Source organism: Apostichopus japonicus, chromosome 19 (genome assembly GCF_037975245.1).
Source record: "Apostichopus japonicus isolate 1M-3 chromosome 19, ASM3797524v1, whole genome shotgun sequence".
Classification (NCBI taxonomy): domain Eukaryota; kingdom Metazoa; phylum Echinodermata; class Holothuroidea; order Aspidochirotida; family Stichopodidae; genus Apostichopus; species Apostichopus japonicus.
Genome location: NC_092579.1, coordinates 18392663 through 18407824, shown reverse-complemented (window position 1 = coordinate 18407824; position 15162 = coordinate 18392663). Strand labels below are relative to the sequence as shown.

Genomic DNA, 15162 nt, shown 5'->3' with positions numbered 1-15162 from the left:
TTCTTCTGCATGAATTTATGTTTAGTCTTTCACCAATGTCCAAGTTGTCGACTGTGAGTGAGCATACAAATGTCCCATGGAAATCAAGTAGGCTGACACAAACCAAACAGTATATATGCATTTCCAAGGAAAAACAAATGCCCAATCAAAACGTAACATGAAAATGATACATATATAGTAGTCATTATAACATATTGTGTCTGCGTATACATTATTACCAGTATCTGTGTTGACTACAGCTATTATTTCATGTCTAAACTATTGGCAGAGACTATTACTTAGTTTTTTAAAACATAACAATCCAAACTAACACAGGATAAGTTAACTGATGCTTTCAGAATGAGTCATTCTTTCTATGACATTAACTTGTTTTTCTGATGAATAAAATACATAACAATACAAAGTAACACAAAATAAGTACACTTATGACAATATGCTTTTAAATGAGTCTTTATTTCTATGACATTAACTTGTTTTTCTGATGAATAAAATACATCACAATACAAAGTTACACAGGTCTATAAAGTTCACCGAGTAAAACATACTGATGAATGTTTCTCCTTTTTAATTATATTAACTTGTTTACCTGATGAATAAAATATGAAACATAACAATACAAACTAACACATAATAAATTAACTTATGACAATACGCCTTTGAATCACTGTCTTTCTTTCTATGACATTAACTTGTTTTTCTGATGAATAAAATACATAACAATACAAAGTAACACAAAATAAGTACACTTATGACAATATGCTTTTGAATGAGTCTTTATTTCTATGACATTAACTTGTTTTTCTGATGAATAAAATACATAACAATACAAAGTAACACAGGTCTATAAAGTTCACCGAGTAAAACATACTGATGAATGTTTCTCCTTTTTAATGATATTAACTTGTTTACCTGATGAATAAAATATAAAACATAACAATACAAACTAACACATAATAAATTAACTTATGACAATACGCCTTTGAATGAGTCTTTCTTTCTATGACATTAACTTGTTTTTCTGATGAATAAAATACATAACACAACAAAGTAACACAATATAAGTAAGCTTTTGACAATATGCCTTTGAATGACTGCCTTTCTATGACATTAACTTGTTTTTCTGATGAATAAAATACATAACAATTCAAAGTAGCAGAGGTCTATCAAGTTCATCGCGTAGAACATGCTGATGAATGTTTCTCCTTTTTAATGATATTAAGTTGTTTTCCTGATGAATAAAATATAAAACATAACAATACAAACTAACACAGAATAAATAAAATTATTACAATATGCATTTGAATGTGTCTTTTCTTCTATGGCATTAACTTGTGTTTCTTATGAATAAATTATAAAACATGACAGTCCAATCTAACACAGGATAAGTTCACTTAGTAATAATATGCCTGTGGATATCTCTATCCTTTTCATGGCATTAACTTTAATTTCTGATGAATCAATGTGTTGATTCCAACTGTTGCCTCGCAGTCCAAACTTAATAGAGTTGGATTCTACGCTATTAGCTTGTTTTTCAGGCTTTGGACTTTAGGGCTATAAGGTTTTTCCCCATCATGCAGGTTGAACAACACTTTTTGTACAAACTCCATGTTTCTTTGTTGATCCTTTTGGTATTTCAAATGGAGGCAGTAATGAAGTGCAAAGTAGAAAGCGACTGCTTTCGGAAAGCTCCTTATGTTGTTACGCACATTGTTTGCATCAATAATGATGGAAATTTGTGAAGTTTCTTCTCCAAAGACAAGGATCATCTTGCTCTCATCCATCTCAATTTGAGTTTCTGACATGTCCTGCAGGCAAGAGAAAGTACAATTTGTTAGTGGTTCTGGTGTATGCATATTCATTCAAAATATATTTGTCTTACTTTATGTGAAGCAATAATTCCGGTTCTTCCTGGACTAGATACTTGTATACTCTTCACAGATGGATACTCCTGAGAAGAAAAAAAAGTATCAGTAAGTTGTCCAACAAGGTGAAAATCTACTTCAGGATACTCTTCTAAAATAGTTCTCACTTTTGAATTTATCAAAGGCCTAGACAAAGGGTGTATCTCTCTCCACAAGCTCAGTAACTATTTGTTGAATAATTACCACAGGGACGTGTCAAGCTGATTCTAAGTTGAACATAAACAGTGCAATTTAGTTTACTATTGAATCTTGTTCAAGCTCACTAGATTCACCATCCATTCACCTTTCATCTGGAATATCATCTTCCCAAATATCTAGGGAACTACTTGAACAATCTCTATCACAATTAACATCTCCCCTTGTATAGTATCTGCATTTATGCCATGGATTTCTTCATTGCTGTGTTTTCTATTTTTTACGAGACGAAAATGTTGCCAAGACAGTCTCAAAATGACATCCTTCGTAAGGACAACTTACGAACATTTCAATGATGGCCGATCTTTGGATTCCTTTGTATGATACTTAGCAAGATGTGTTTTCAAAGCACTTGCTGACTTTGCAGGAACAATGCAAATTGAATACAAGCAAGGGATATACCTACCCTTTCCTTGATTAGAACACCTAAATGTATGTATGTATTTTAGATTCTCCTGCAAGCAGGAACTCGCGAACAAGCCATCATTGGCTTATGGTTAAGACCAGGATCTCTAGATCCCACTGTGAGACGGAGAGAGGAAAAACCAGTTTAGTTTTAGTTGTAACGAGTTAAGGCACATGTTAATCAATTACTGATATAATACAATAACTATGCAGTCTCACATTTAAACTTAACTGCATATTTGGCTAAGGCATCTGAATGGATTTTTATCCTGGCATAAACAAAGGCTACTTCTAGTTCTTAAAATAATAAACTGAACCTGCTCAATCTTTCTAATAATTCAATACATAACAATACAATCAATCTGGCGGGCCGTAAATACTACTAATTTCTATCTGGATCATTTCGGGGAATCCCCTACTCTTGTTGCTACGCAATGACGTCACCAAATGACCAAATGTACACGCTGTAGCCTATTCATAACGCTAGGTCACTGAGCAACATTACGTACAAAGAAATTACCTAAAATGTCACATGTACGGCATCCTGATACATATGATATACTATTATTAACAACATCAAGAAATAAATCACTTTTGTACTGATATGACTCGTGTAAAATATGATTTTGTACCACTAATCGAACTTTAACGACAAACAATTGTTATACGAATATACGTAGGCCCATGATAACACAGATATATCCTACATGCAAACCTGACGGTCTCGTTTATAACGAATGTTAACTCTTATGTATCGATGGCAAATCTAGACCGTCCGTCATAATGAAACACTTTTAATAACGACAAATACTTAATCAACATCCTAGTAATACTTTCATATTCACATGAAAGGGAATTAAGCATCATCTTACCTGTGAGACGGAGAGAGGAAAAACCAGTTTACAGTAGTTTTAGTTGTAACGAGTTAAGGCACATGTTAATCAATTGCTGAGGCTCCGCCCACCATACGCGCTATTGAACGCCAAAACAAACAACAAAATTTTGGGTAGGGCACCGCTAATCATACCCATAACACTCTCCCCTCCTTTAGAGATGTCATCCCTGACATGTAAACATGTATCGTATGAAGAAATATAGAATTCAATGTAAGAAGAAATGAATGGTGAATAAAAGTTTTATAAAATGCACTCTATACTGTTCTCATTTGTCGAGTCTTGCTAATTACAAGCTGAAGATATAAACCTTAATAGTCATCTCACTACTAGAAACACCTTGGCACCCATACTACTAAATGTATACACGTAGTTTACTTTAACCTTCTTTGTAGCAAATTTACCACTGACTATACTTTTATCTGAAGTCGCAGAATATTCAAGTACATTTGTTTGGCTAAAAGACAAATAAATTTGAGCACTGCGCAATACCCAAAAGACATTGTCGTGTTGCAAATGACCAATTAGTCACTAAAACCTTGCAAACCATTTCACCAATTTCCTTGTGCCCCTAAGAACTAGCATGTTCCATTTAACTATTGTATTTACATACCTCACTACCAATGCTATGTTAGAAAACACATACACATGTATCTCGAAATCTGTCATTCCTGTGCAAATAAACAAGTTTGATAACAATAAAAGTTATAACGTATAATACAATTGAACTCACAAAGTTCTCTCAGTGTTCAAGTAATGTCTGGTAGAGTTATAAAAAAACAACTATAGTAGGACTATGACCAGTTGGCAGTGTGTACCACTCAGCAGACGTCTGGTAATGGGAAGGTCTAAGTCGTCCCGTCCCTCCAAATAGTCCCTTACGGTAGCTGTAAACCAGGTGTAACAGCTCTAACTACAGCCTCTACAAGTTCTTTCTCAGGATACCCTCTTTTAAGTCCACTGTCAATCTGGTGGACCAGAGACATGAATGCTAGCTTGTCACGTTGCCCAGGGTCCCCGATCTGTCCTTGTATCTTGAACTCTTTCTTGTATGGCAGAGCATGATCTGTGAGAGGGTGACTTTCCTTCTCGGAGGTTGACGTGGTAACTTTTAGTTCCCCTAGACATCTTTCAAACTCTGCTTCCAAGTCCTTGAGCTTCCGCTCATACATCTTTACCGTTTCCCACATATCCGTTTCAGCGGCATCATCGGCTGAGGTGCTTTGGTCCGTCTCCATTGTGGTCTAATCTAGTGGTTACTTCAGTCCTGGCAGGGTCGCCAATTTGTTAAGACCAGGATCTCTAGATCCCACTGTGAGACGGAGAGAGGAAAAACCAGTTTAGTTTTAGTTGTAACGAGTTAAGGCACATGTTAATCAATTACTGATATAATACAATAACTATGCAGTCTCACATTTAAACTTAACTGCATATTTGGCTAAGGCATCTGAATGGATTTTTATCCTGGCATAAAAAATGCTACTTCTAGTTCTTAAAATAATAAACTGAACCTGCTCAATCTTTCTAATAATTCAATACATAACAATACAATCAATCTGGCGGGCCGTAAATACTACTTATTTTTATCTGGATCATTTCGGGGAATCCCCTACTCTTGTTGCTACGCAATGTCGTCACCAAATGACCAAATGTACACGCTGTAGCCTATTCATAACGCTAGGTCACTGAGCAACATTACGTACAAAGAAAATACCTAAAATGTCACATCTACGGCATCCTGATACATATGATATACTATTTTTAACAACATCAAGAAATAAATCACTTTTGTACTGATATGACTCGTGTAAAATATGATTTTGTACCACTAATCGAACTTTAACGACAAACAATTGTTATACGAATATACGTAGGCCCATGATAACACAGACATACATGCAAATCTGACGGTCTCGTTTATAACGAATATTAACTCTTATGTATCGATGGCAAATCTAGACCGTCCGTCATAATGAAACACTTTTAATAACGACAAATACTTAAACAACAACCTAGTAATACTTTCATATTCACATTAAAGGGAATTAAGCATCATCTTACCTGTGAGACGGAGAGAGGAAAAACCAGTTTAGTTTTAGTTGTAACGAGTTAAGGCACATGTTAATCAATTGCTGAGGCTCCGCCCACCATACGCGCTATTGAACGCCAAAACAAACAACAAAATTTTTGGTAGGGCACCGCTAATCAAAACTAAACATTATCAAAGCCGCAAGCGGACCGAAGTCAGTCTCTTACATTCATATTTAACGTCCATGATTATGAATTATCAATTGTCAACAACTCTGTAACTGGACGACATACATTAATCTTGGAGTGACTCAAACTCGGGACGTTATGATTGAAAGGCACCGGCGTTAACCACTGAGTTAACACTCCTAACACCACCTTAATCGGTAGTGTTTGAACAAAACAACTCTTCTGGTACAGGAAAACGAACAGAGATTGCATTGCCAGCCCATACTCTAGACGTAATTCATGAACACTGATTCCTGAAAATTTCTCTTTCTCGAATTATTTTCTTATACATTTAAAAGACTGACCTTTGGAAAATGATCCTGCACTATATTGAAACTTTGTGTATGACATATGTGAGTATAGATCACCACAGGGCGAGTGCTGGGAATGAAACGGCTGGTCTCATTGGTTTTGAATCACTGCGTAGACCCTGATGAAACAAAAGAAAATAAAATACTTCAGATACAACTTTCAAGTAAATCAAAATAAAACTGCTGCAACAGGTAAGTATCCTCAATAATGGACATGTATACGTTGTGATCGACGTGAGTGACTATACTTCCACAATTGTCCAAACAAAACAGTCTTAAAAATTAATATTTAATTGCAATTAAAATTTCAAAATGATTTCATACATACTAGCAATGATCTGTAAGGTGTACAGAGCAAAAATCCATGAGCATTCATGGTTGTAACTCGCATAAAGCATCGTCACATAACACTCCTGCCATGCAGGACTGATTTAAAATGTCCTTTAGTTTCCATTTAAAATGTTAGAGGTCTACTGTAATGGCCCCAAATGTAGCATGCTAACGTTTAAATACATCTTTCCTTAATGACTCAACTTATCTGGCCTGCTCCACTAATATCAACCAATGAAAAACACCTTATTGTTTTAAAACTTCATACCTATACCCAAGGATACATTGTGCAGTTCACAAGTCCTTTTTGAAATTCGGAGAAGTCGGTTTTGACGGACCGTGCATAGCAGTGACATAAATATTCGCACTATGTGTAATTTTGTATTTAGAGACACGTACTGTGTGTCATTCTAAGGTCAACGTGTCAAATCACTCGTTTACCTCTAGATGACTTTATCGTTTCCATGCAAGTGAAGTGACTATAATTATGTAACTTAACTGCGTATATAACTTTAATTCCATATTGTTTTAAGAAACGTACACTGGTGATCGGCTACACTGATTCCGTTTTCGTCCTTTGATGATGATTTATATATATTAAACAACTGGTTTTAGTAAGATACCATAAACCATCATATTTAAAGCACACTTGCGGTACCGTTTCCAGTGTGTTCCTTAAATATTTTGTATAAGCAATACTTTCAACGACATGAATCTCAAAACTATAAGGTAAAGAGCCAACTTGATTTACTGAAAACTTAAATTGAAACTGTAAACTTCTGATTTCTACCCTTTTCTCTCAATTATTATTATTATTATTTTGATAGTTTTACTTTCACTTTTAACGTGCATTTCCAAATAGTGCTAATAAACTACAAGGAATGTGTAAGGTTTAGCAATGCACAACAACCAACGAAAATAATTCATTTATTTATTTATTAAACTTTATATTGAGAGGGTAACTGGTTTAGCCGAAGCTAATCTTCCACGAGGCCCTCGTACAATACAAAAATAAATAAATATCAATTAAGTAAATGTTGCAAATTAAAAATGCTAAATGAAATATGAAATTATGAATGAGTAAAAGCGAGTAAGATTCTTAAACTACGATCAAAATGAAATAAGAATATTATTAATATTAAAATTATACAATGTGTATAAAATCAGTAGAAACAAAAACACACAATTACTGATCTAAAACTTTCGAATAAAACGAGGAGAGCAATAAAACATGTCATTTCTTGATAAAACGTTGAACTAATCTTTTAAAACTACTTAAGCTGTTTGCATTTTTTATTTCATTTGGTAGTGCGTTCCATTGTTTTGCAGCAATGTGGGGGGAATCTTTTCCTGTGGAATTCCGTTTTTCCCCCAGTTAGAAAGAGCCCAGATGATGTAGTTGAACGTAGGCCATATGTATGTACATCATGAGTATACTCAAACATTTCTTTCATGTAAGACGGGGCAAGTCCGTGGAGTGATTTATATACCATAACCAGCCTTTTCATATTAAGACGTTCATTGAAAGTATGCCATCCAAGTCTTTGAAAAAGGTCGCTGGACCTTTCATCATAAGTAGCATCTAGTATTATTCGGGCTGCACCGTTTTTTGAAGCTTTTCTATTCGGTCAATATATCCCTGGTTGCATGAAAATTATGTTTTCTCTCCTTCTTCTTCTTCTCCTCTTTCTTAATCTTTTCTTCCCTTGTCTTTAGGCTGCAATGTTGTAATCAATATTTTATCCATGCCGGGGGGGGGGGGTGGGTACTGCTTTAAAGGATGACACATAACACACGATTTCCTAACAATTTTAGACTAATCCTACTGTAATTATACAGTAATTGCTGAGGGATTAACTACTATTTACATCCCAAGCACAGAAAATATCCTACAGGGTCTTTTACAATATAAAGGCAGATGTGTGCGCTACGTAAACTCCTCAATATGTAACACGTTTTATCCGTGTGGTTACGTATAGAGAGATGTGAATATTATGATACCGGTATGTAATGGTTACAGTTTTGTGACATCATAAGAAAATAAATTGTAAACGCTTCTGAAATTTAGACCTATAAATTTGTTGTTCGGAGAAGCTAATTACGCTAAATCTTTTAAATACCACTTAAGAAACTTTCGAATCTAAATTTTGATTCGTAACGAAGGAAAGAAAAAGAACAAGTGAAATGCAAACGTTCATACATCTTTGCAAAAATATAATCCTTCGCTCTTATAATTTAACTTTTGTTTACAACTTCCAGAGTCATCATTCTGCTTGTCAGTTGATTTGGTTTGTCTTTATATTTTAACAGAAGTTGGAAACACGATACTTGTAAAGCTAATTAAATGTAACAAACTTAGGCTTACGCATTGATTAACCGTATTCTTGTATAGGTGTAGTGAAAAGCAAAGCGATCCTGATTGAGGGCGCTCGACTACAATGCCGTATGTGTGTGATCAATTTTTGCTTGCTCTGCGTTGTGAAGAGAGAGAGAACGAGGGAGAAGCAAGTAAAACTTCCAGAACTTTTAGAAGTGTGTTGCTTTGTTCCATTTTAGGGTAGTTGAATACTTTCTGCTGTCAGTAAAATAGACAAAGCATTTCGACCATAACTTCCATGTTTATTGGAGTCTGAAGGGTGGTGTCCAAAACCGGGCACCTGATTTGAAGTCTCCATTTCTCCATATTATATTATGAAAATAGGTTTTTATATATTCCATATTTCAACATATATATAAATAAATAAATATATATATATAAGTAACTTACATGTATTGTATTTTAGATCCTCCTGCAAGCAGGAATTCGCAAAGAAGCCTCATTGGCTTATCAAAGCCGAAAGCTGACCGAAGTCAGTCTCTTACATTCATATTTAACGTCCATGATTATGAATTGTCAATTGTCAACAACTCTTTAACTGGACGACATATATTAATCTTGGAGTGACTCGAACCGGGGACCTTATGATTGGAAGGCACCGGCGTGCATAACACTCCTTTTCGGTGGGTAGTCCATTAACCAAAATTAGCTTTGAAAATCTGAGCAGAAAATCTGAGCATTGATTTCCGTGTGTGGGGGGGGGGGGGGCTGGGGGTGGGTGGTCCAATCTTTAAGATAGATCCTGGACTGTGAGCAAACAAGTTATCGGACCGCTGAATTATGGGGACATATACTATTAAGCTTCAAAATGTCCCCATCAATTAGTGTAACTTGTTCTGCCTTTTTGTGATGTCCAAGTTATGCGAAGACTAGTGTTTTAATTGAATTGACAGAAACCGTTCCAAAGACCTAAATTTACCTTCATTTTGTGAATTATGTTGTACAAACTATCAGCTTCCAACCATGCTAGCAATTTCAAGTTAATCAGAAGAGCACTGATTTCAACTTGTGGTTGTTAAGATATCGTGTTTACAAGCTGTTTTTGACGATTTCCAAATCAGCCTCACCCACTCATGAATATTAATGAGGTCAATTACTCTCTAAACTTACGGTACAAACACATACGGTGCATAAACATACAAAAAATTGCCTTAATTGGATCAATGTGATCCCATTTTGAGCAATGCTCAGAAATTCTTTAAAAAAACGCAAGGACAAAAAAAAACAAAAAACCAAGAAGAAGATACAAGAAATCATTTGACTTGATCAAAGATAATTCTATTCAGGCTTCTGAAAATGTCACAAATAGCAAATACATGAAGAATTATATTCATACGATAGTTAATCTCTGAAAAACAGAAAACATTTACACTTTTTTTTTTTTAAATTTTCATTATTTCATGAAATCATACAGACCACAGAGAGCATAAATACACTGACTACAAACTATACAATACAACTATTGTTTGCAAGTCACACTTTCTCATCATTTACCTTCCAAGTTTTTATTATAAATCACTCATTTTTATAGTTTGTTTTCAAATGATTTAAAAACTTGAAACTCAAAACCAAGCTAATACCACCATGAGTAGTAACTATCAATATTAATGCACATCTCTTTTCTTTTCTATTTTTTTGTCTTCTTTCTGTTATAGTAACATTTGAACTATTACAACATCATCGTCAAATGAAAAAAAAAACAAAGATTCTGAAAGAGGGATTGATCTAAATCAATCTCTCCTCCTACAAAACCGGTCACATGGTAACCTGACTGCTTCAATCATGATCAGACGGGGGAAGGATGGGTGGGGGGGAGGGGACATTTCTTCTTTATTATCAAATTAATTAAACCTTTATGTTCCTGTTTCATAACGATCACATGGGAATCTCTGTGCTACAAATACCAATCACATTGGGATATAATTCCTGAATCCAAAACAGATAACTTGGGTTCTCCCTGCTTCAAAATTGATCATGTGAAGAGCTTCCCACTTTTAATACCAGATACATGGGTACCTTCCTACCTCCATACCAGATACATGGGTACCTTCCTACTTTGAAACCAGATACATGGGTACCTTCCTACTTTGATACCAGGTACATGGGTACCTTCCTACTTCAATAACAGGTACATGGGTACCTTCCCACTTTAATACCAGGTACATGGGTACCTTCCTACTTTGATACCAGGTACATGGGTACCTTCCTACCTCCATACCAGATACATGGGTACCTTCCTACCTCCAAACCGAATATATGGGTACCTTCTTACTTCAATACCAGGTACATGGGTACCTTCCTATATCAATACCAGGTACATTGGTACCTTCCTACTTCAATATCTTCCTACTTCAATACTTCCTACTTCAATATGTATTTAAATGTGTACCTTCCTACCTCCAAACCAGATACATGGGTACCTTCCTACTTGCACATTGGGATCTAATTCCTGCTTCATTCTGAATATGATGGATGGCACAGAGAATTCATTTTTACAATTTTTTTTAATATTTCCTGACTTATAACGAGTGATTGCCTACAGTGGGCTGCGGTACCTATTTTAATCCCGTCCTTGTAGAAAGCATTGAATCCCGTGGACCAATAAATTTGATGATGTTTTAAAATGGCCGATACTTTTGCTTCTGGAACTGATCGTCGAGACCTCAAGATATCGGTAATATTTTGAATGATGCCTATTCGTCTAAGCTATGAATATTTGTAACATCAATATATTTAATAATAAGCCTGCTTCTTTTTTAATAAATCCTGTCCAACCACATCGAACGTAGTATATGTATTTATATATATATATATATTGAATGTGTTTATACGAAACTGCAGCAAAACAGCTACATCAATTGATAAAACCCAGAATGGTCCAATACCACACCACAACCTAAGTAAGAAACACACGATTGGTTTATGGTTTTGTCTAATATCAAACTAATATCAAGTTACCTACTGAGAGTTTTAATATTTTCTTTTTTGGCATCTAGCAATTGCTCTATACAACGTACTGAACTGATAACTTAAGTTCCATCCCTTAATAATTAAAACGCTATCCTTTCGTCCATTGTCGTTTAAAGAAGAAAAGGAGAAAAAAAAATTCCCGACAAAATCAACATTTTTCAAAGGAAAAAAAAAAAAAAAAAAAACACGGATTGAACATCCAAAGGGTTCCCTCTTGAAACTGGGAGAAAAAAATAGACAGTTAAAGTTAAAGATTCCTCAAAATCGTGGAAATTTGAAGAGAGTGTACGCCCGAAGGAGACGCACTTCTGGACATCATTACTCTCTAAATTTGTAATTTGAATACATCAAACATAATGAAGAAACGGTAATCATAATTATAATAATAATAATAGTTGGGTGCTTCCAATCTCTAAAGGATGCTAACTTCAAACAGCTTGAACCTTTGAATGACATGCTAACTTCAAACTGCTTGAACTTCTGAATTGACATAAGAAATTCCTTTTAAATATCAGGAGTGAACAATTATAAACTAAGCTTCCAAAATTAACAAAACTGTTTTACAAGTTAAAACCAAAAAAAAAAATGAATGAAAAGTCTTAAAATCAAATCAAGGATGGATCACAATTAAATTAAATTCTTCTTAAATGATATTCTTACACCTGTGTTTTATATCGATCTACTTGGGGCAACCAAACATTTTTGGCCGAGATAGGTTCATCTTCGCAGTAATTCCAAGCGGCATTTGTTGGGTCATGATGCTATCATTAGTATCTGAGAGCTATCAAACTAAGGCAACAATCCAATCATAAGCAAGAGGTTTGTTTATAACAAAACCAACAGCTGGTTTTTATCTATCTTGTAAAAAAGAGACTGTTTGAGCAATAGGCAGTGTGGCCTGAGAAATGTGAAGAAGGTTATTCATTAAAACCCCCTCATATCACAAATATACCGATCACTGATGATAACTGTCCACCGCCTAATTTTTTTGTAACCTTGAAGAAATGTCAAACAATAGTGGTAGAACCATAACTCTATGAGATATTCACAAGGCTAATTGTGTTTCAGGAATCTGTTTGTGCTCCTTTTAGACTACCAGTACCAACTTCTCTATACATTGTCCAGACAGTAAAGCAAAGATGGAAATTTCGGCTGGAATCTGCCATTTTCAAGAACAACATTTCGAATATGAGTTTGGAATTTACTGGTCAAAAACCTTGACTGTCCTTCAAGAAAACCACACTAGAGTTTCCAATTTCTTTTGGGCCCCCCCCAACCTCAAAAAAAAAAAAAAAAAAAATGTTGCTCTCTTGAAGAAGAAAAAATGTTCAAAGTGGTGTTTAAATTTTGCTTGGAGGAGTAACTAAGTTAAACTATGTTAAACAAAGCAACAACCAAGTCTACTGTTTCTGAGCTTTTTTAATTCATATCACAAAACCCCGCCAGCCAATGTACCCCTCCAATGAGGCTGACTGTGGTACAAGTGTGATTGTTGCTAAGATTGGCAATGAAAATTAAAAGGCAGTTCACTATCACAAAATGATTATACTACAACAATACACCTTCACACTTTGCCGATCTTTTAATATATGCATATATGTAAACAACTTTGTAGAGACCAGAACTACATCCAGGATGATGCTAGACTGACCTAGTGTGGTTCCCCTATGTCTCCTTTGCTGTTCACCTATTTCTATGTATAAAGGAAAGATAATTGTAACCAATGAAACAAAATCTTAACCTGCCCCTCCCCTCCCACTCCCCTCCCCATCCACCCGAGGAACAAAGTATTCACTCACTGAGTACCAAATGTGCACTGTGAGTGTTACTATAGTGAGAATGGCACACAAGAATAGCCGATACTTCACAGAAATCTCACGAGATGCTTGTAAATTAGTCGTCTCAAAACGTATGTAATTATTTGTTGTGCGATGCAACTAATTGCCATTTCCCACCAGTGGGGCAATAAAGCTTTAAAATGTGAGCACTTAAAGTTGTTTCTGGGATAAACATACCTTGCAGGCCACCCTCAAGTCACATACCCTTTGTACAGACCCTACAGTAAGTTTTAATGTGCAAGACGTTTGGATAAAGCTTGTTTCCGTATTTTCCGCAAACTTTCAAACGGTTCGCTACTTGTACATATTTACTAAAGGTTCTTAGACTGCCTCATATTGTGATCGGATCAATCAGCAGTCTTCATAGAGGAATTTGTCTGGAATATAGAAATGTCTCTAAGACTGACAGTCTAAAGTTTGAAACATCGCAGTCCTTTTACTGTGAGGTACTTCAAACTGCCATTTCACACACTTTCTAGTGCTGTTCAGAGCAAATCTCAATATTTGCTCATCATGGTTTCAAGTTGTATCAATTTTCTCAAATAAAATTCTTTGCAAAGTCCCCTAACTTTAACAAAGTAAGGGGCACACATGAAGGCTACAAATGTGACAAATAATCCCCATGAGTCAACAGTACAAGAGTACATCAGCCCTCCTCCCCCACCTCTCCCACTACCCCCCCCCCCCATCAATACTTGCTTCCCCCTTCTTAGGCTAAATGTTTGTAAACTCCAATAATAACTGGCAGGTAAGTGACAAACCTTGAATATACCGATGATATTACCACATCTCTACAGAACATGTTTTTAGAGGAAGTGTTGATGACATTCCTTTAGCATTGTCATGCATCTCAAGTTGCATGGAACAAAGTTTTTACAGCTGAACATTTTATATACCAATTTAAGTTGTCTTCGGGCATCCCTACTGGAGAAAAAGATCTCCCAAGGTTGCACGGTTGACCTTCATACGTGTACTGTATACAACTTTAAGTTGTCCTTTCCGACGAAGAAATAAACTCTCGATTCTGCTTTTTCTGGCGGCATCTGCCAAATTTGCATTCTGATCACCTCTCCCATCAGACACATCACTCTGCCAGGGTCGAATGTTTTAAACAGGGTGACGACAGGTAAAAGCCTCGGTCCTCCCTTACAGTCAATCATGAATGTTCATAGATTGACAGTCAATGAATGATTAATTCATACATGGATTCCTTTATAGTCTGCTGAGAGTAGAGCTTGCGAGAGGGGTCGATCATATAAAGTTTGGCTTTGACCAGCTTGGCTGAGGACTTTTTGAGACGAAGGAGAGAGAAGTCTCTGGATACTGTCTTTATTGCTGACTTTCTCTTTGCTCTTGGTATGTATACCTGTACATCTCTTCGATTGCCGTACACCAGACATTTGCATTGCCTTCTGGGTCGATCAAGTAGTAGGTTCGGTTAGGCTGCAAATGAAAAAGAAAAAGATGCATCATTTAGCATGTGTGGATTAAAACCTAACATTCTTCTACATTCTTGATTGGTTATTTGGATTTGTTGCGGTATTCAAACAGGTCACGGGTGCATTAATGGCCAAATAAGTCCCCCCCCCCCCGTCCCCCTTTGTTTCTGTTTAATTTCAAGATATGCTAAGACATTACATTTGGAAAACGAAGTTGGATATCATG

The 15162-nt window shown here is 35.7% G+C and overlaps 2 protein-coding genes across 8 annotated transcripts in view; both read right to left on the bottom strand.

Annotated features, from left to right (window-relative positions):
- Positions 1 to 434: 434 nt before the first annotated feature.
- Positions 435 to 9290, bottom strand: LOC139959356 (uncharacterized). Of its 6 annotated transcripts, none has more exons than XM_071956866.1 (6): positions 9080 to 9290; positions 5977 to 6101; positions 3395 to 4727; positions 2524 to 2639; positions 1880 to 1948; positions 435 to 1805 (listed from the first exon to the last, which is right to left on the bottom strand). In XM_071956866.1, the coding sequence occupies exon 3, from the start codon at positions 4651 to 4653 to the stop codon at positions 4294 to 4296; it is 360 nt and encodes a 119-aa protein (XP_071812967.1). In that variant the 5' UTR covers positions 4654 to 4727; positions 5977 to 6101; positions 9080 to 9290; the 3' UTR covers positions 435 to 1805; positions 1880 to 1948; positions 2524 to 2639; positions 3395 to 4293. The 6 variants fall into 6 exon arrangements, 5 of the variants coding, with proteins under 5 accessions (XP_071812967.1, XP_071812970.1, XP_071812969.1 ...); XM_071956869.1 differs by having other exon boundaries at positions 4149 to 4727; XM_071956868.1 differs by lacking the exon at positions 9080 to 9290 and adding an exon at positions 8678 to 9061.
- Positions 9291 to 9942: 652 nt separating this feature from the next.
- The window catches only part of LOC139959355 (3-phosphoinositide-dependent protein kinase 1-like), a 42619-nt gene continuing 37399 nt past the window's right edge, over positions 9943 to 15162 (bottom strand). For both annotated transcript variants that reach the window (XM_071956865.1, XM_071956863.1), the window contains exon 12: positions 9943 to 14940. In XM_071956865.1, coding sequence (XP_071812966.1) covers positions 14827 to 14940 — 114 coding nt within the window. In that variant the 3' untranslated portion in view covers positions 9943 to 14826. The remainder of the gene's footprint in view (positions 14941 to 15162) is intronic.

Bases quoted from the DNA above. Each gene is read 5' to 3' on its own strand.
- LOC139959356 (XM_071956866.1), bottom strand. From the start codon at position 4,653: ATGGAGACGGACCAAAGCACCTCAGCCGATGATGCCGCTGAAACGGAT.